Source organism: Opisthocomus hoazin, chromosome 17 (genome assembly GCF_030867145.1).
Source record: "Opisthocomus hoazin isolate bOpiHoa1 chromosome 17, bOpiHoa1.hap1, whole genome shotgun sequence".
Taxonomy (NCBI): Eukaryota; Metazoa; Chordata; class Aves; order Opisthocomiformes; family Opisthocomidae; genus Opisthocomus; species Opisthocomus hoazin.
Window position 1 is genome coordinate 6,962,402 of NC_134430.1, and position 19,831 is coordinate 6,982,232.

General features: G+C 47.0%; 1 protein-coding gene across 7 annotated transcripts in view; it reads left to right on the top strand.

The window, feature by feature from the left end:
• The window catches only part of HIVEP3 (HIVEP zinc finger 3), a 279,427-nt gene that overhangs the window by 197,523 nt on the left and 62,073 nt on the right, over positions 1–19,831 (top strand). For 6 of the 7 annotated variants that reach the window (XM_075437832.1, XM_075437838.1, XM_075437834.1 and 3 more), the window contains 2 exons: positions 5,760–5,824; positions 10,700–16,359. In XM_075437832.1, coding sequence (XP_075293947.1) covers positions 11,242–16,359 — 5,118 coding nt within the window. In that variant the 5' untranslated portion in view covers positions 5,760–5,824; positions 10,700–11,241. The remainder of the gene's footprint in view (positions 1–5,759; positions 5,825–10,699; positions 16,360–19,831) is intronic. The other variant, XM_075437837.1, reaches the window with a different exon arrangement.

Here is a 19,831-nt window from a genome sequence, read left to right on the forward strand (position 1 = left end):
CGAGTTCACCAGACAGTGAGAGGAACCAGTTCCTCTGGGCAGGAGAAGCAGGGTGGTGACTAGCTGCAGGTACAAACCTCCACCCTCCAACTTCAGAGCAACTAAGGCTGCTCTTACACCAGTTAGTAAAAGGAGGCAGGATCAATTTTCTGACCCTGAGGCCCAGAGACATGGAAGGACCTCACTCCATCTCAGTGTCTAGGCTTTGTGTGTGCTCTCTGCAGAAGGGCAAGCTTCATCTTGAAGCAAGATTCGGCTTCTCATACAGCAAAATAATCTGGGACATTGCCTGTATCTGCCTAGGTTTTGCGTTGTGTCTCCACTATCCACTGGCCGGTCGGCTTCTGCACAAGGCAAATGGAGAAGTGAGCAGCCAGTGTGCAGCGACTCCTGTGCTCAGCAGCACTGTCTGGACATGGCCGTGTGCATCCGTGGAAGGAGGACGGGCAGTCTCTGTGGCGAGGCTCATCAGTAAGTCAGGCGAGGGTCAAGGGAAACCGTTTTCAGCTGATCTCTACAAAGCTGGCTGGCCATGAGACCAGGGACAGTGGTCTTGACTAAAACCTCATTCCCCACTGATTCACCCTACAATTATGAGATTGAGCAGAAATCATAAACTCCATCTGAACTATAGTCGTCTCTTTCTTTTTTTCCACTCCTGTGGTTTGAAACGATGTGGAAATGTTTTGGAAGGTTTCTCAATACAGGAGTTTAACCATAAGTCTCAGCAGGGGGAACATTATTGGGGAAAGGCAATTACTGCTTCAGCTGTGTGCAAGACGCGTTACCTTGGAAGGAATCTCCGTCTCGCCAGTAGCTGGTTTCTCACTCTTGGTTTGGCAGGTCTGGAGTGTTCAATGCAGATGAATTTTGAAAGAATCATTACACAGCAGTAGTTTCAAAATATTAGTTTACTAATGACTTTCTTGCACCAACGATCATGTGAGAAGTGAAAACAGCAGAGATTTTTACAAGACTCTGGAGGAGATGTGACGGCGATGCACATAATCCCACTTCACAGTCACAAGTGTTGAATGGTTCTTGACGGCAGTCTTAAAGATTGTGAAAGAACTTGGTTCCCTTGAGTTTTGTTAGCAAAAAAACCAGGATTAGTTTCATTACAATTGTAAAAAAAACCCAACAAACCCTCTGGAATAAGAGTGATGTATTGGCATGCCCTTCCTGTCTGCAGGAGCCGGACTTCAAATCCCAGTTGCGCTTAAGCATGGAAATGGAGCAGCCGTGAGCTGGTCCGGGCAGCACGCGTGAGGCCGTGCGCAAGAGCTGGCCCTGCCGGCAGATAGTCCCAAAGGGTCGCGTGGGATGGGGCAGGGTTGAGCATTGGCCTCCAAGGGAGGATGGAACTGCTGTGTCTTCTGCGTTTGGCGCGTGCGGCCAGCAGGACGGGAGCTCTCAGCTGCTCTCTGCCAGCCCGGGGTTCGTGGTGCGGAGAGCCTCGCTCCATCTCTGGCTTTCTGGCGGTGACGCTCGCCGGGCTGCACGGGGCTGGTTGCTTTTTTTTTTTCCCCTCTAGTTTCGGTGGTGATATTTCTGGGAATATTTAGCTCTAAAATATGCAGATTTTGCAATAATTACTCGGTTCTGACTTGAATGCTTTTCTGGAAAAACAGTTTTGAGTTATGAAAATAGATTAACCCTTTGCACATGCCTTGATGCAAAGTTGCTTCCGTCGGTCTGCGTACCTGACGGTGCAGGTACCAGTGCCCTGTGCTGCCTGGATAGGCGAGAAGGGAAGCTGCTGAAACTGTGGAGGGGGTGAGTAAAAGTTAATAAGCACAACATTCAATCCTAGACTTTTTAATGAGCAGAGGAAGTCTCCTGGATGTCTTCCCGTCTGTTTCTAGTTATACGGATCCCTGTTTATCTCCGTGGGTGTCTCCCTTCCCGTAGTATCCGAGGGCCTCACAGACATTCATGGATGACTCACAGCACATCTGTGAAAGAAGGAAGTATCCCCGGTTTAGAAACGGGGACTAACGCGGGCCGTAGATGAGATGACTTGCCCAGTTTCACACAGGAAATGTGTAACCGAAGTGGGAATTGAGCCTGAGTCACTCGAGTTTAGCACTGGATTGTCCTCTCCCCTCGACAAGTCTACAGCAGCTTGGCAGATGTCGCATGTGTGAAGTTGTGTTAAGAATCAGATGCATGAATCGTGTTGGTAGATGCCCGAGTTCACAGCTTTAAAAAAAAAAAAGGCTGCTGCTTCCTAGAAAAAAAAAGAAAGAAAAGACAAAAATTTCCTTTTTTAAAAAAACTATTTATTTTCTAGCAATCATCTGCCACTGAGAAAGAATAAAACTTGCTCTGTGCGCCTGCCCCTGGATAGGAGGGAGATTTGGGCAGTGTGTTTCAACTGGGCAGGGCTCAGCAGCAAAGCTCAGAAGCTCCCTCCATGCTGCCCTGCCGGCTCGCCTGGGTGGCGGGTGCTTCCCTGGGACAACCGGCCCCTTACCCTTGTCACCGTATGCTCCATCCTCACCGGCAGCACCGGGCAGCCCTTTTATGCCTGCAGCCTTTCCCCCAGTGGCTTTCGTCCCTTCCCTGCCCTGCTTTGCCTTCCCTGTGCTGCTTGCCCCGCTCTGCCAGCAGACCACGGGGATGCGGTGGGGTGAGTGCGGGGTGGGACACCATGTTTGGAGGGGAGGGGGCTGCGGGTGGAGATAAACCACCTGAGCAATATTCACATTACGTATGGACACACTCATTTTATTGTCGAGATGGAGGAGCACAGAGGGAGCGGTCTTTTGCCAATCCTGAGTGTTGCTCTGAGCAGTGGAAGAGGTGCTTTTTCTTTCTGTCCCTCCTTTTTCAATCATCTGAACCCACTTAGGGAAGCAGCGCTTGCCCCAGAGCAAGGGGGGGAAGGTAAGCTGGGGGTCAGCGTGGACGTCCCCTTGCCCCTGTGTGCAGGGCTGTGCCTGCCCCACGTTGGCCCCACACGCCCACTCGGGAGAACTTCAGCTCCCGTTAGAGCAGAGTCCTCCTGTCTCCAGCAGAAGCAGATGTTGGAGTGGAAGGAGGAGCACTGCTTGTTCATGGTTCCTTGGGGAAGAGGGGAGGAGGATTAAAGAGCCCCACAGCTTCTTACCCCCTTCAGTCTAGAAACTGCACTCACAATTGGCATGATGCCGCTGTTGGCAGTGGTTTGGGGAATTTCTTACTGGGGGGGTGACCTGAGGACTGGCTGTCCAGAGCAGGCACCATGGATGTGGCAATGCTGTATGGACTAGAGATGGGCAAGGCGACATTAGGGGCTTTACTAGAGCCCGTCAGATTAACTGCTGCTGGACGTCTCTACCTGCAGCGGTGCCTGCGTGCATCTGCCCTGCTTTGCTCCCATCCATCTCGCAGCCAGCTGTGAGCACATCCCCTGTTTCCTCTCTCAGTGTCTCAGCGGCTCGTGGCAGCGTTTATTTGCTGTGGCATGTGACACTGAGCGCATCAGTGGGACTCACAGATGGATAAATTATGGCTTGTGGAGATGGCTAATTGCTGGGTCCAAACCCTGCATCGACCTTGGGTGTGAACAAGAAATACCTTTGTGGCCCCGTGGTCTCTTGGTGCACGAAGTTCAGCAATGAATCTGTCCTGCTCACCGCTCTTCACCCACAGAGCAGAACTCCGAGCGCTGGGCTGAAGGTGGGAGCAGGACCCAGGGCGCTACCTGGAAAGATGAAATACACCACACTGGTGGTGGGGCTGGGACAGGAACCTGGGACCTGGGACCTGACATCCAGCTCTCTAAGGGGCAGGAGAGTCAAGTCTTGCATTTCATCACCACGTAGATGGATGCCTCATGGTGGTTGCAGGGACACCTTTCCTCTTACAGATGCTGCGTTCATAACACAGCATGGAGTCACCAGGTGATTTCCGATACTAGCAGGGTTTAAGTGGTTTGAGCTGTTGTCTGAGACTTGGCTGGATTTTAGGAAGGGTGGCCTCAAGGGAGATGGAATTTCAGCCCTCTCCCAGCCAAACGAGTACTCCTCGTGCCAGGGTTTGTGGTGGCTGCAGGGTTCAAATGCAGTTTATGACACTTCACCAAACTTGTTTCAACTTTGAACTTGGGTTTTGGGAGGAGACAGGGCTGCGTTCAGGCGCTGAAGTGCATCCATCCACCACTTCGTTCTTCCTGAACTTATAGCTTCTGGGAGCCTGGATGGTAAAACTGTAATGAAAACCTAAGTGGTAAAAAAGTGACCTTTTTCTCATGGCTGTGGTTGGGAAGACTCCTCGGGCAAGAGGAGGCTGCTTGCCAAAGCGTTTAGTTTAAAAACTCATTGAGATATTTGATGTCCCTATCGGCCTGGATGGAATTGGTGTCTGTGCAGAGGGGCACGTGTCCGTCAGGATGACCTGGCACATGCCCAGGGCTTCTGCTGTCTGAAGAAGCAGGCTGGTGGAGCAGCTCCCTGCTGCAACCCCAGCTTTACAGAGCTGGCACCAGGGCGTGGCACCGGGGCTTGCAGCCTCTGTGTTTTCAGGGATAGGTAGAGGATGGGGAGGTGGAGATCTGAATAGCATGGTCATGTCTGTGGTGGCAGCGACCTGGAGGGAAAAGGAAGATGCAGTCCAGAGTTGGACACAATATCATCAAAAGACAAGGTGGCAGCAAGCTGGGGTTGAAGGCAGGTTGGAGAAGGTGGCAGGAGTGAAGCTCAAAACTTTGGGAATATTTGGGCACATGAGCCGTTAAGTCAGAGACAGGAGTTACTGTGTCTGAACACGAAGCCCCTTGAAGCTTTCACAAATTCATGACTAAGCCTGATAGACCTTAAACTGCTCGTGAAAACCAGGGTTTCTGTGCAGTCAGAATTGTGTTCTGGAGGTGCTTTAGTGAGCAGTGTGTGCTGCCACCCTTTGTTCCTTCAGTGGTTCAGAGACGTTGTGACCATGTAGGAAAGGAAGAGAGCGGTGTTTAGTCCTGACTCTGTTATTCTCTGAGCTGCGCTCTGGTGGCAGGTCCAAGCCCCTCTGCTGCAGAGGGGGTTGCACAGGCACCACTGGACACAGGATTTGGTGATGGGGACATCAGCCTGGAGGAACTGTACATTTCTCTGTGGAGTTGCAGTGCTTGTTGTCTCTGAAGCAAATGTCTTTTTCTTTGTATTTAAAGTATGCTTGCAGCATGGTCCATACTCAGGGTCATTTTTCAAAGTAGATCTTCACTTGGGATGTTGCTTCCCTTTATCTAAACCTGACCCATATGTAGATCAATTCAGTCGTGTTAGGAGCTTCGTGGAAGGCAAGCATGGAGGAACAAAGTGGTTTGCTTAAAACTACAGGTGGTCTAAATGCGAAACTCAGGAATAAATACGGGCTTTGGAGGAAGTGCTGAGGCACCTGTGTGGTGATCTGAATAGTTAATATCAGAGCAGATCTGAAATCCACACCAGGGTACGGAGCTTTTGTCTTGTCTGTGCTGCATCTGCCCGTTGCCCCCAGCTGACGCCAGCCGGGCTGTGGTTTCCCTTGCAGTCTCGTCCAGGAGGAGGAATACCCCATGGCAACGTGTTTGCTGCGAGCGTGCATGTCACCATCAGGGTAAACGTGCTGGAGGAGGTGAACGCGGTCACCCAGGGCTCCTCCAGCTGTTGGGACTGAGTTTGTGTACTGTTCCGGTTACCAAGCAATCCTCTCCATCAGGGCACCTGATGTAAGTCCTCTGTGCTCACTGCTGAGATGGCATTTTCATACACGCGCATTACAATCCCAATGTGCTGTTTCTTTTACAGACTGAATTAAATCGTGGGCAAACAAAAGAGAGACACCGTCAAAATTACAGACTACCAAGTCCACTGTAAGTAATCTCTGTTTTTTCTCTCGTGACTTATCCTGGATGTGTGCGCTGCCCTTTGCAGTGGACTCAGCCTGGGAACAGGACTTGCTTTTCTGTTTGTCTGGTTTGCTTTGCTTTTTCTTCAATACATTAGAGAAACCTTTGCCTGGTGAGTCCTCCCAGTGCTGCAGCAGCGTTGTGTATTACAGAGTCTGCTTACAAGAGGTAACGACAGGAGATCTGGTATTGCTGCCCGCTGTTTGCATTGTAAATCCCTCTCGGTCATAAATCACTTCGAATGTCGGAGGTGGCATCTGTCCTTTCTTTTAAAGCTACAGCTGGGATCTGGTTGCAACCACGATCTCCTGGTAGCAGAATGCCCAGCACATTGTCGGCTGTTATAAAGCGTGGGCTTGCAGGTTTGCTGTAAGAACTGAGGAACATCATGAGCTATTGAAAAAAGGGGTCTGGTTTCCCATAGATGTGTCTCTCCAGGCTGACTCCTCTGTAGATGAAGAAGGGGTAGATGCTGAATGTAGCTTTTCTGGAGGCAGGGCATTTCAGTGGCTGCCAGTAGGAGAGGAGCTGTACCTGTCCCTCAGTGGCGCAGAAATGGAACTTGTGCTTTGCCTAGTTCATTCTCTTTCACAAAACTTTAAGATTTTAAAATATATTTAACATGTCACATGTGTTTGTCATTGGTTAAATTTGGTTAAAATTGACCAAATGCCTTAATAGTTATCATGAGGAATAAACAAGTGGATTTTCCAGTAGCAAACCTGGCATTCTCAGATGAGCTTGGCATCCTTAAAAACAGGCTAAAATTTGGTATATAGAAGAAAATGCTGTTGTGTTTGGAAGAGTATAGAAAAGGCAGAGTGGTAATAGCTTCCCATTAATTGTGCTGGACCTCAGTCTGGCTGGGACAGGACCAAACAGCTGGTAAGACCCTTCCATCTGCTGGAGTATTGCAAACAACAGTTTAGCCACTAACAGGGTTTTAAGGATCCACTGCAACAAGATGTTTCAGTGTCCTGGAAGCAAAAGGCAAGTGACAGCAAGCCAAACACTGCAGTTTTCCACATCGCTTGAAAGGAATGATATCTGGAGGCCAACCGCAAAGTAGAGCAAGTCCTGATGCCTTCAGATGTCTTTTCAGTGATGTTCCCACCTGGAGCTCAGATGTCAGAGGCAGCCTGCAGTGTTTCTCTTCTCACTTATGGGGGGTTTCAGTCCCAAATCCAACGGTAAAAAGCTTGTTTGGGTGCGTGGCCGCATATGTGTGGTGATAGTCCGAGGCACAGAGGAACCAGCCTAAGGCTTGACACTGGTTAGCTCTTCCTCAAGCCCTGTAGGAGGGCTTAGGTGAGGTTTAGGATTGGAAGAGACTGGGTGCCTGGGCCTCTCTGCAGGAATTAATTTCAGCTATATGAAGGTAATTCAAAACCAACAACTGTGACTTTCTAAAAGGGCATTTCCAAGCATTTTGTCTCAGACTTTAGGGTAAAATTCTGATCCCATTAAAATCAGAAGGAATTTTTGTCATTGATTTCTTTGGTTAGCTCCTGTGATAAGGGTGACAGTCTTTGTTTCCGTCATTGCGAAGAAAACAAGCATTTCTGTTCATGTTCGCTGCATTGCATTTCAAGTAACACCCTGAGAAATTATATCTGAATAGAAATAATAGCTGGAATCCCCAGTTTTAGAGCTTGTACTTTGGATTTGGCCACAGACATGCAATGTTAGCAGCTGGAAACCGTGTGCCGTAAAATCCATGTGACTTTTTTCTTCAAGAGTTGCTGATGTTGTGCCAGTGCCAAGCGCTGCCTCGCTGTGTCTTAGCTGCTGTTCTGCTGTTCTACAGAGCGCACAGTGCAGAGTAGATGCTAAGTGAAAGTGATACAAAAAAATGGTACGGGCATAATACGTGACAGAGGGAAGAAGCTACTGAGGTCATGAGGAGGAGGAGAGGAAAGTAAAAGCAAAAGATGTGCCTTTTCTGAGAAAGAATGGGAGAACTGGGAAAATGTAATGAATATTGAAAGGCTGAAGTCTGAAGATTTTGACCAAGGTAAAGAGAATAGGAACTGGAAGGAAAATGATGAAGGAAAAAAAAGGGAGTAGGTTTTCCCACCCACGTTAGTCCCATTGCGTTGCCGGAAGGAGCCAGCAGGAAGCTGCCTGTGTGCAAGGAGCTCTGTGGAGGCCTGACCCGCGCCAGCTCCCTCGCCTCTGCCAGCTGGAGGGATGCGTCAGGCAAAAGAGAGAGCAGCGGGAACAAGATCTACCTGGTTTCATGCAGCGAGATGATCCTTAGCTACTCTAGGTTGTATCTGAGATGGGCAGAGCAGTGTCAGGCATCTGCCACCAGCGCTATGGAAGCTCTCATTCCCTTCCTCTGCCATGCCTCCAAGTCCATAGGGGAGAAACCCTGCTACAGTTTTTAGCTGGGTGGACTTCATTTTTTCTGCCACTTTATTTTGCACTGTCAAATTTCCCTTGGAGAGTTATCAAGCTGGAGTAACTGCATCCAGCTAGGAGACTTATCTTTTGCCTTTGCCCTTCCAGGGGCCATATCCAGTAATGGAAAAAATATGTCGAAAGTAGCCCCAATGGCCCCAGAGTGGCTGGGCTCGCTGCTGTAGGCAGCAGGTGCGCTGGTTTGTTGACCAATTCTTTAAATGTTAACTTTTGTGCAGACTTCCTAACAAAATCAGCTGGGGTGCATGTGTTCATCAGACAAGGCTGAAGATGGTCTGAACGTCTGAGATGATACTGAATCATCTCAGGACGCTTCCTCGCAACCCAAATTATATATACTTAGGAATTGGTATGGAGGCTATAAGAGAAAACACAGTATTAAAATGTTTTTAAGGTATTCTCGAGTTGGCAGTTCTTAAATGTGAGTGTTTGAGCTTATGGGAGGCAGTGTTCACTTTGCACTTGCTGAAAAAGTCTCTGCTTAAATCCAGTTCTACCAAGTTAATGTGCTCTGTGTGTCATGAGCGGGGCAAACAACAGTATCTTGGCCCAAAATCAACATGATAAATCAGCTCCACAACTGCCTTTGATCTTGAGTAAGTCCTTTGCTGTAAGTACAGTGCTTTAAGTCTAGCCCAGACCACGGTTGGTTTAGTCAGCATCAAGGAGCCAGCACACTCTAAAAAAGGGGTTTCAAACTGTAATTAATTACTCCTCATAGCAATGAGTCCATAAACATGTGATGCCTTTCTTAGCATGTTGCGGCAAGTGCAGGTGCTCTGCAAGTCCTGGGAAGATGTGAAGCTCATCCTGGAGGGGAGCAGAACCTGTATTTGGGGAAAAGGAAGGTGAAGTTCAAGGATAGAACTGATTTTCTGTACATTTACCTAAGATGTGGGTGTCACAGCTGGCTGAACAAGCCACTAACCAAATCAAGAAGAGATGACATCTCAGGACAATCAATCTCACTTATCTGAGACCTTAACGTGGGATGCATTGCCCCTGTTGGGTCCCTCATTGGCACCTGCCTCTCTCCGTAATAGTACAGGGAGGTGTGTCTGAGACCTTGAACCCCGACTTTTGGCCACCTAAGGTTAGGTGTCCAAAGAATAGCCAGTCCAGTTGATCATAGCGTATCCTAAGGTGTTATCGTATCTTTAGACTCTGCTAAATTAAACCTTATGCTCCATATCTCTCTGTTCTCATAGAATGTGGAGCATCCACAGGGTTGTAGGAATGAATAAGGAGTGGGTAATCTTTGGAGGACTTTGTGTTGAACATGACCAACCTCTTCTGCTGGCTCTTCACTGTTGCTTCTCAAGATGAAGTTGGGCCATTGTGCAGCTAAAATCTCAGTCCCCTGTGTTTCTCTGTTTTGCCAGGTTTACACTTCAGCCCCATCCATGCACCCTCCTCATGCATGGGGCAGGGTCAAAGCATCAGGGCCCTGAGCAATTTCTCATCATTAAACCAATGCAATTCTGTCATAGCAAGGCACTGCACCCTTCATAAAGAGGGAAGATACTTCTCTTCTCATTCTAAATTGCATATATCAATTTTCTTTGCTTAAAAAGCACCGTCCTCGTTTTCCTTAGGAATACCCCATTTTCTGTTCCACCTCTTGGTGATGCTGTCATTTCAGTGGAATCGGAGTATTTCCTCCCGAAGTGTCTCATTAATAGCTGTATTTGCTGACAAGGGTGGTAGGTTTAATTCAAATTCCTTGTGAGAAGAGTTCCCCTTTATAGACAGTCAATTTTGACATCCCGCCTGTATGAAATACGTGCACGCTATAGAAGTTGAATTTGCACCATTGTTTGGTAGCAAAAGGCAGGAAATTAAAGAGGGAACATTTCAGTAAAAGAGTGTGAATGCTTTCTCTTTACCTACTGTTGTTGTAAATGACGCTGGAGATCATTGCAAGCTCAAGAGCAGATTTTACGCAGAGAAGATTTGCTTTTTATTTGTCAGTGAATGTATGTGCTGCATTAGGCAGTACTCTGTATTTAGTCAGCTTTAATGTGTAGTCTGTTTGGAAGAGAAATATAATTATAAAAGTTGTAAAACCATAAATGTTTGCAGGAGATTAGAAGGAATTCAAGTTTGAAACCGTTTTAATACATTTTTTTCAAAACTATCTGTGTTTCAAGTTACTGTCTTTGGTTACTGCTGCAGAGCCAGGTTATGTGTGCATTAAACTGAGCAGGAGTCCCCAGGTTTGACTTTGTACAGTTTATGTTTAGATTACCACTGAAAGTGATGTCTCATGAATGGTAGACATTCAGTCAGTTCTTCTGAATTTCTTTTGTGCTAAATATTTACTGTCATCCTCTATAAAAGTAGCAGCATTTAATTACTTAATTACAAATACTGAATTAATTTTTTCTGTTTGTTTTCTTTTGGATGTAATTGCAGAAATGTGGGAAATACTTTTCCGAGGCTTTTGAACTCAAAAGTGGAACAGAAGGAAGACACAGGGGGACATCCACCATTCAGTGTTATTTTCCTTGCACAGGAAAAAAAGATCATTATGAGATGAGCACTAAAGTCTCAAGTTTTCAAAGGTTTGCATAACAAACAAGAGACACATTGTGGGTTGCATCTTGACTTTGAAGGCTTGCCACTGTCAACTGAAATAAAATGGCAAGGTTTAAAGCCTTAACCAAGTTCACAAGGAAAATATTTGGACTAGAAGTTTTGGAAAGTTTTCTCTCTTTGAAGTAGTTTGTCATGTGTTACCAATGTGAACTTTATTGACCTTGAAACATTTTTTTTTTTAATCAAATAGCAACTAGTGACACTTTAGTAAAATCTTAAATCAACAACCATCTCCTCGCGGCTCCAGCTTCGTAGCAAATGCAGGCAAAACAGGGAATCTACAGAAGAGACCTTCGTTATTCGTAAATGAAGCCTGCCAAAACCTTCCCGAAATAGCATTCAAAGACCCTTTTAAGGTCATGGATCCTGAACAAAGCCAGAAGAGCACAAAAAAGGCTGAGGAAAGTCCAAGAAAAAGGCTTCCCAAAGGAGAGGCTTTCCAAGCCAGTATTTCATCCGCAGCTACGTACCAGGGCAGCTCCGCTTCTTCGCAAGGAACCCCTCTCCGAGACATCATATCGCAGCAGCACTTTTCTGGCTCTTTGCCGATTCCAAGAGAGGAGTCTCAGGAGAAGACTGGACATCAGAAACAGCCTAAGCCTTCCTCTTTTGAACATCCTCCCCACGTTTCACAGCTTCAGCAGCACGCGCTGTCACCAGCATTCATGTCTCCTGGGAAACCAGAGCATGTCCTCGAAGGTCCCACATGGCAGCTAGTTGATCCAGTAAGACCAGGTCCCTCTGGCTCCTTTTCATCACCCGGGCTTCACTCTCACCACGGCCAGCTCTTACCTTCCCATTCACCGATCATTCCTGGAGAGGACATGCCGTCCGTTCAAAAGGTCTATATTCCTCGCCCTTCACAGGTTTCCTTAAAACAAGCTGAGGAAGTGCACAAGAAGGAGAAGAAACCTCAGAAGCCAGGCAAATACATTTGCCAGTACTGCAGCAGGCCTTGTGCGAAGCCAAGTGTGCTCCAAAAACATATCAGGTCACACACGGGTGAGAGGCCATACCCTTGCATTCCATGTGGGTTTTCTTTTAAGACTAAGAGCAATTTGTATAAACATAGGAAATCTCATGCTCATCGAATAAAAGCTGGGCTGGCCTCAGGGATCGGAGCGGAGATGTATCCATCAAGCTTGGAAATGGAAAGGATTGGCGGGGAGGACTTCGAAGAGCCAACAGAAGGAGAAAGCACAGATTCAGAGGAGGAAACGGGTACGATGTCGGGCCATTCGGTAGAGCTCTCACCCAGGCAGAAGCACACCCTGTTGTCCAGTAGTTTGCTGAGTGGAGGGAGCCAGGGCTCCAGCCACGACCGATGTTCATTGTCTCATTCCAGTATGTCTCAGTCTCTTGAGGACAGCACCCAGTTTGCGGAGCCATCATCAGACCATGCTCTGAGCCATAAATCTGAAGATACCCATACTATAAAGCAGAAGCTTGCACTCCGCTTAAGTGAACGAAAGAAGGTCATAGATGAACAAGCTTTCCTGAGCCCCGGGAGCAAAGGGAGTACTGAGTCAGGCTACTTCTCAAGATCAGAAAGCGCAGAGCAGCAGATCAGCCCCCCAAATACTAACGCAAAATCTTATGCAGAAATTATTTTGGGAAAATGTGGTAGAATTGGGCAAAGGACTGCAGCATTAGCTGCAAACACAACCCAGGGGTTTCCACACCTGTCTACCGAAGAGAAACCTAGTATGGTACCATTATCTGTGCCTAGAACACAGGTTATTGAACACATCACTAAGCTAATTACAATTAATGAAGCTGTTGTAGATACCAGTGAAATAGATAGTGTTAAGCCTAGAAGAAGCTCTTTATCTAGACGTAGCAGCATTGAATCGCCAAAGTCTGGTGTATATAGAGAACCGTTTCAATTTGATATCAAGTCTGGTTCCAGTAGCCAACTGGATGCATCGAAAGTGTTGACATCGCATGGTGAAAAAATTAAGCCCGAACAATCATTGTTGTCACTTCAGCAATCCCACAGTGCCACAGAGACAGTGCCTCTCCTAAGAAGCCACTCAATGCCTTCTGCTGCATGCACTATAAGCTCCCCACATACCTTTAGAGGTAGCTATTCATTTGATGATCACATCATGGAGCCTGAAGTCTTAAGCCGCAGTCAAGCATTTTCTTCCCATCCTCGAATGCTAAAACGACAACCAGCTATTGAGCTACCTTTGGGAGTAGAATACGTCTCGGAGGAGGTTAGCTCTGCGAACAAAGAAACTGTTTCCAAACCTCCAGAGGAGCCTGAAACCAAGGAAAGCGATCTCACCAAAAAGTCACGGAAGGGCCCGAAAGTTAAAGGGTTCATGTACGAGTGTAACATATGTGGTGCTCGGTATAAGAAAAGGGATAATTATGAAGCCCATAAGAAATACTACTGTTCAGAACTGCAACTCTCAAAGCCTCACTCTTCCACTTCCCATACCTCTTCAGAGACTGAGAAAAGTGTTGCAGATCCTGACACATGGCCCCAGATGATGCATTACAAGTTAGGGAGCAGTCTGGAGCTCACCCCGCTCCGAAAAAGACGAAAGGAAAAGAGTCTTGGTGATGATGAGGAGCCTCCAGCTTTTGAGTTGTCTGACACTGCCTCCTCCAGTACAGGGCCAGGGACTCAGTTTGCAAACCCGGCATCATCTGATGTTGCTTTAAACCTAACCCGTGAATCCATTAAGTCACCAGCAGATGTGGGTAAATCCGCGCCTTCTGATGTCAGTGTCAGCTTTCATTCCAGAAATACCAAACCTTCTTCAAGTGCAGAGGGCAAAGAGAGAAGAACAACCTCAAAGGAGATCTCCGTCATCCAGCACACGAGCTCCTTTGAGAAGTCGGACTCCATCGAGCAGGCGAGCAGCTTGGAAGGAGAAGACAAACCCTTGTCACAGTACTCATCTCAGCCGACACCCCAGCACAGCCGACCGCCTCACTCCCTGCAGCCGAAGCTGGTACGCCAGCCCAACATCCAGGTCCCAGAGATTCTGGTCACGGAAGAGCCTGACAGACCAGAAACGGAGCCAGAGCCTCCTCCGAAAGAGCCAGAGAAAACAGAGGAATTTCAGTGGCCACAGAGGAGCCAGACCCTTTCTCAGCTCCCTGCAGAGAAACTCCCACCAAAAAAGAAGAGGCTGCGGCTGGCAGAAATGGCTCAGTCCTCCGGAGAATCCAGTTTTGAATCAGTCTCTCTCACCCGAAGCCCAAGTCAGGAAAGCAGCATATCCCACGGCTCCAGCCACTCTGTCTCCTTTGATCGTGAAGATCACAGCAAGTCAGAGTCAACAAGCCAGCCCTCTGAGTCCCACCCAAAGCCTCCTGGCGTTGGCTCACATATGTTGATGGTACCAAGCCACCATCATCATTCCAGGGAAATGCGGAGATCTGCTTCTGAGCAGACACCAAATGTGTCCCATCCTTCCCAGATGTCAGAGACTCGCAGTAAATCATTCGACTATGGGAGCTTGTCATCCACTCCTGCCTCAACCCCCGGCCCCTCAGCCTCCTCGGGTCCACAGGAGAGAAGGAAATGCTTTCTAGTGAGGCAAGCATCCCTCACTAGACACCCAGAGCATGAGCCAGACTCAGCCCCAACAGGCCGGACCGAGACAGAAGATCCAATTCCTTCTTCAAGTAAATCTCCTTCAACAAGTTTGCCCCATCAGCCGACATCTTCATCCCCTTTGCCCTCTCATGGTACTTACCCAAGTGAAAAGGGTCAGCCAAAAGACAGCCCTCAGCCAGCATATACCCAGCCGTACACAGAAGCTCTGCAAGTATTTCATCATCCCGTACCACAGCTAACGCTGCAGGAAAAGCAGTTCATGTCCCCGCAAGTTTCTATTTTTCCCTACCAGCACCTCCTGCCACAGCCAGGGCAGTCCGCAGAGCTCTTCGCTGCACACACTATGTCTGACATCCTCTCTGCTCAGTTCACCATGCCTCAGATTCCTCCTTCCATATTCCAGACCCCACCACTGCCTCTCCCGCAAACGCTCATCCACCCGGGCCCGCTTCATATCGCTCCTCCTTTAATGTCTCACCCTGCCGAGGTGCCATTCAGGCAGCATCCTTCATTCCTGCCAGTGCATTACCCTGGCTCCTCACCAGTCCCTTCAGCCTTTTTTCTGCCTCTTCAGTCTCAGTTTGCTCTGCAGTTGCCAGGTGAAGCTGGTGGACATTTACCGCAGATCAAATCCAGTTTATTCCCAGCAGCAGGAACCTCCAGTCTTTCCCCATGCACAGAATACGGCTCGGACAGTAGGTTGCATCCTTTGACCTGCACAAGTCCTTCAGTGTCCATATCTGCCTCTCAGCTTGTTGTTCCTACGCGGTCAGACCCAATGGTGTCGCTTGTTGTCCCCGTTCGCATACAGACAAATATGCCATCCTACGGGAGTGCGATGTACACAACACTTTCACAGATTCTGGTCACTCAGTCTCAGTGCAGTTCCTCTTCTATCGTTCTCCCAAAATTCGATGATCGCCAGCCCAAGGGTACCCTGGTCTGTAGTGCCGATGTTCATCAGCTGGGCTTTGATCTGGCACAGATGATCACAGAAGATCAAAGAAACATTTTCCAGAGCCCGTATCTGAGAGTGCCCTTACCCTTACCAGAACGGAAAGGCTATATGCCACTCACCTCCCCATCAGACAGCGTCCTTGGACTGGAAGGAGGCCCATCAACAGTCGGTGGAAGTAAAAGGATGCTCTCTCCAGCTGGTAGTTTGGAGCTAACAATGGAAACACAACAGCAGAAGAGAGTGAAAGAGGAGGAAGTGTCGGAAGCGGAAGAGAAGCTGGAAGTTGTGAAGCCACCCAGTGCAACAGAGGAAGGGAAAAAGCAGGATAAATCTCACTTTCTTGCAGAAAGCCAAGGAAGGGTAGAGGTTGAAACACCACCCAGTTTGTCCTTGGAGCAGTCAGAGCCAAAGGAAGTCCCAAGTACTTTGCAACAAGCTGTGTCCCGTTCAGGTTCTCCGAGTTTTGAGTCACTGGAAGAGTACAAGCAGCCAGCTGGCAATCAGTTCCTCAGCAAGGCACCTTTGCAACCCGTGAAGAAAGAAGACTCCAAAGAACTGGTGGAGCAGTCTCCACCAAACCCTTCAAGCCCTGCACTTCTGTCTGAGGTCACTCGTAGGGCATTGAAGTCTCGAGAAGGTACAGATACGAAGAAGGTACTTCAGTTCCCCAGTCTCCACACAACCACTAATGTCAGTTGGTGCTATTTAAACTACATAAAGCCAAATCATATCCAGCAAGTCGATCGACGGTCTTCAGTGTACGCCAGCTGGTGTATTAGCTTGTATAATCCTAACCTTCCGGGTATATCTACGAAAGCAGCCCTGTCCCTCCTGAGGTCCAAGCAGAAGGTGAGCAAGGAAACCTACACCATGGCTACTGCTCCACGTCCAGAGGCAGGCAGGCTTGTCCCGTCCAGCTCCAGGAAGCCAAAAATGACAGAGGTAATGCAATCCTATATATTTCTCCTCATCCATTTGGATACATGGGAAGAGGGGGACGAGGGATGGGGAGTTGCTATTCTTAGTTTAATAGGAGTTTATTCGTCCCTCGCTCAGTTTGGTAAGCACTTGTTCTCAGTGAAACTTCTAGAATGAAGAAACTAAAACCCACTGTAATAAAAAGCAAACAAAATGAGGCGGGCAAGCCTGCTCCAAGGCAATGTGCCATATTTCTGTTCTCCAGTTTCTACTTGCCTTGTAATCAAAAGAGCATGTAGGAATCACCACCGCACCATGAACTGCCACTGCTCAAGCCCAAAGGATTAGACTTGATTTGCATTTGTCTTGATATTTCAAATAACTTGACAACTTTTTTTTTTTTTAATAAATGCTGTTATAATTCCCTACATTTTGCATGTTATAAATGAAAAAGCATTACTTTGGGGAAATGGGATTCTGTCTGGTTGTGCATCTACTGATCTCACATTAATGAACATGGAGAGGCATGCTTAAAAGTATTTAAAAATATTAAAGGGAGATTTGCAAGTGTATTTAGGCCCCCAAAGAAGCGTAAAGGCATGCAGTGACATTTATAAAAGTGCCTCGGTAGGTTGGACAAGGAGCCTTGTTAAAATACCCGTGTCGTTTGGTCCGTCTAGTTAATGTCCTTAGCTGTCTACCTGCTTTTCTAGGTATCTAAGGGTATTTTATGCCTGGTCTTTAGAGTTAAGGGGAGCAAGGCAAACGGCTTCACAGGGGCAGAGCTCACCAAAGGCACTGGCCATATTGGCACAGAAGTCTTTGAGACACTTCTGCTAGCTGCCTGGTGTTACGTACCTCAGTTTGAGGCCAGACTTTTCCCTGCTTGGTTAATGCTGAACCATACAGATCCCTTCAATCCAGATCATGTTCATGTAGATTAGCAAAGAGAATTGCTCTAAAGATTCTGCAATTTGATATTCATCTCAAGTCAATTTATATTGATGGATTATTCATTTTATTTTTGTATCATGAAATGAATTCTGAATATTAATTTTATTATAATTGCTGCTGCAGCTGTTGCTTATAAATATGTCTTAAAATACACAGTAGAGTCACTTTAAGTCAATAAATCTTTATTTCTATTCAGCATTTCCATCATTCTTCTGCAGAAATCCAAAAGACAGAATTTCTAGGGACATAGGGGCAGATAATTACCTGTGCAGGGCAATAACCACACTAACGCTTGACATTTATGCACTCTTTTGCAAAGGATTTTATCTGAACGGTGTGGTACCACCCTTGATTTCATTCCCTAATAGAAGTGCCTGTGCTTCTCTGAGCGTTGCTCTTTGACATGGTGCTAAAATGCACACCAAGTGTGTGTTTCAGAAACACGAGACCCTCAGACCCTGGAGCGAAAGAGTAAGCTCTAGACAGGAAGGATTCAGTCCTTAGTTGTCAAAATACATATTTCACTGCATACGTTTGCTCAGAAGACTCAAAAACCTTTTAGACAAAACACTTAAGCTGACTGGTGGTAAAGGTTAAGGTTTTCATGGTACAATTTGCAAAAGTAAGAGTTTGTCCTGCCAAATTCACTTAGAAAATGGTCTAGTCTAACTCTAATATTAATACCTGCTGCTTAAAGGAGTGCAATTTGCAGAAATTATGTTAATTTCAGTGGAGATAAATTGACATCATGCCCAGCAGGGAAATAATTTTTGATGAGATGATCAGTGGGAGTGAAATCCTCAGCTTAGTTTTTAAAATACATACGACTGACACCGATTAGGAAGTAGCGTTTCTGGGCACTCCGGAAGACGCGATTAATAGGAGCTGTGTAGCAGCAGCATCAATCAGAGGCTGAAAGTTCAACCTTCAGTTAACTCTGCTCTAGCTATTTCCCTTAAATATTTTCTTCTCTATGTAACTATAAGTTGTCAGTCAACATAACAGAAAATGTAAACCAGCTCTAATAGTTTGTACAATTATGCATGCAGCTAGCTACCAGCAAGCAGTACTACTGTATATACTGTCTACGTACTTGGCTTGATTTTTAAATTACCCGTGGGATTTACCGAACAGATCAATTCTGAAGTGGCGGTAGGCTGCAGTATGCATGTAGGGATGGCTAATGACACTGTATCGGGCTTGACACTTTGTAAATTAAACGAGATTGTAAAAGGGGATAGTAGCGACTGTATGATTTTGGCTCTTTCTGGTGCCTTTCGTCTGTCTATGTTTTGTGCATTGAAAAGTTGCAATAAATAAACCTCATGCTACATCTAGAAAGTCAATTGTTTTGTATTCCTCAGTAAATAAGGAACTGAACTGGGAAGGTTATCACTAGCGTAGTTACAAGCGTGTAGCTCATATCAGGAGGTGAAGTCAGAATGGCCAAGGTTTAATTTTTGAAGGTGCTCAGTGTGTCTCCTGCCACTGGTTTCCTCCGATCACAGATGTCTCCATGCCCACAGACACCAACTCAAGACCGTTTCTGCCATTAAATTGTGAAAATGGTTCCTGGCACTGTTCTGTCCTGGACTGAGAGCCCTTTCCCAAGCAATTCCCAGGCACATTTAGGGAGATAGGACAGGACAGGGACCATTCCCAGGAGGCATCTAGGAAGAGTATGTGGGTCTGAGGGTGTGGATGTGGGCTAATCTGTGTGAGCTGGCCCTGAGGGTAGAGAGCAGTCCCGGGTGCACTGGATGCTCTAAGCTGAGCTCCAGAAATTAATGGGCAAATTTGAAATGTTTGACCTCAGTTTTGCAAAGCTGCTTTTTAGTGAGTCCATCCGTGCTCCTGCTGCAAATCTGATGGTTGCACCAGCAGCATGCTGCTATGGAGGCTGGCTATAGCCCACTGAATTTTGCATGTCTCAGTTTGGGCTAGTCGCTCTTGGCTTCCCATATAACCATGGGAGACAGAGAGGCACCTCTTGGGTGATTCATCCCCCCTTAAGATAAGTGCTGAGATAGGGCAGATGAATCACGCTGGAGAGCTGTCGCTCTTTCCAACAATTGTGAAGAGTCAAGGGTGACCAGCTCTGCTTTAGACTTCTGCCAGTTCGTTGGCTACATTCAGGCTAAAATCCCTCTAATAAAGCTGGTCTCTCAAACGCCTTCAGTCTTTTTTTCCCGTAAATTATATAGAAAGTGAGGATATGGGTAATTCAGCTGAACTTCAAAGATTTTCTCGTACTTGTGTAACTAGTAACCTGGGTGAAAGGCAATCTGCTTTCCTCTTTCAGAGCTTTGGAGGCCCTTGTTATTTGTAGTGTTAGGTGTAGGGGGACGGCATCCCAAGGTTTCATTCTGGGTGTGGAGAGCTCCCCTTGCATAGTCCAGAGCTAGAGAGGCAGCTCTCATGTTTAGGGCCATCTACTACAACAAATCACATTAAGTGTGCTAGGTGAGATGTCAGTGCGTGACTTGCACTTGGGTCATAAAAGGGGTGGCAAGTTTTACAGTGAAAAAGCAAAATTCACCCT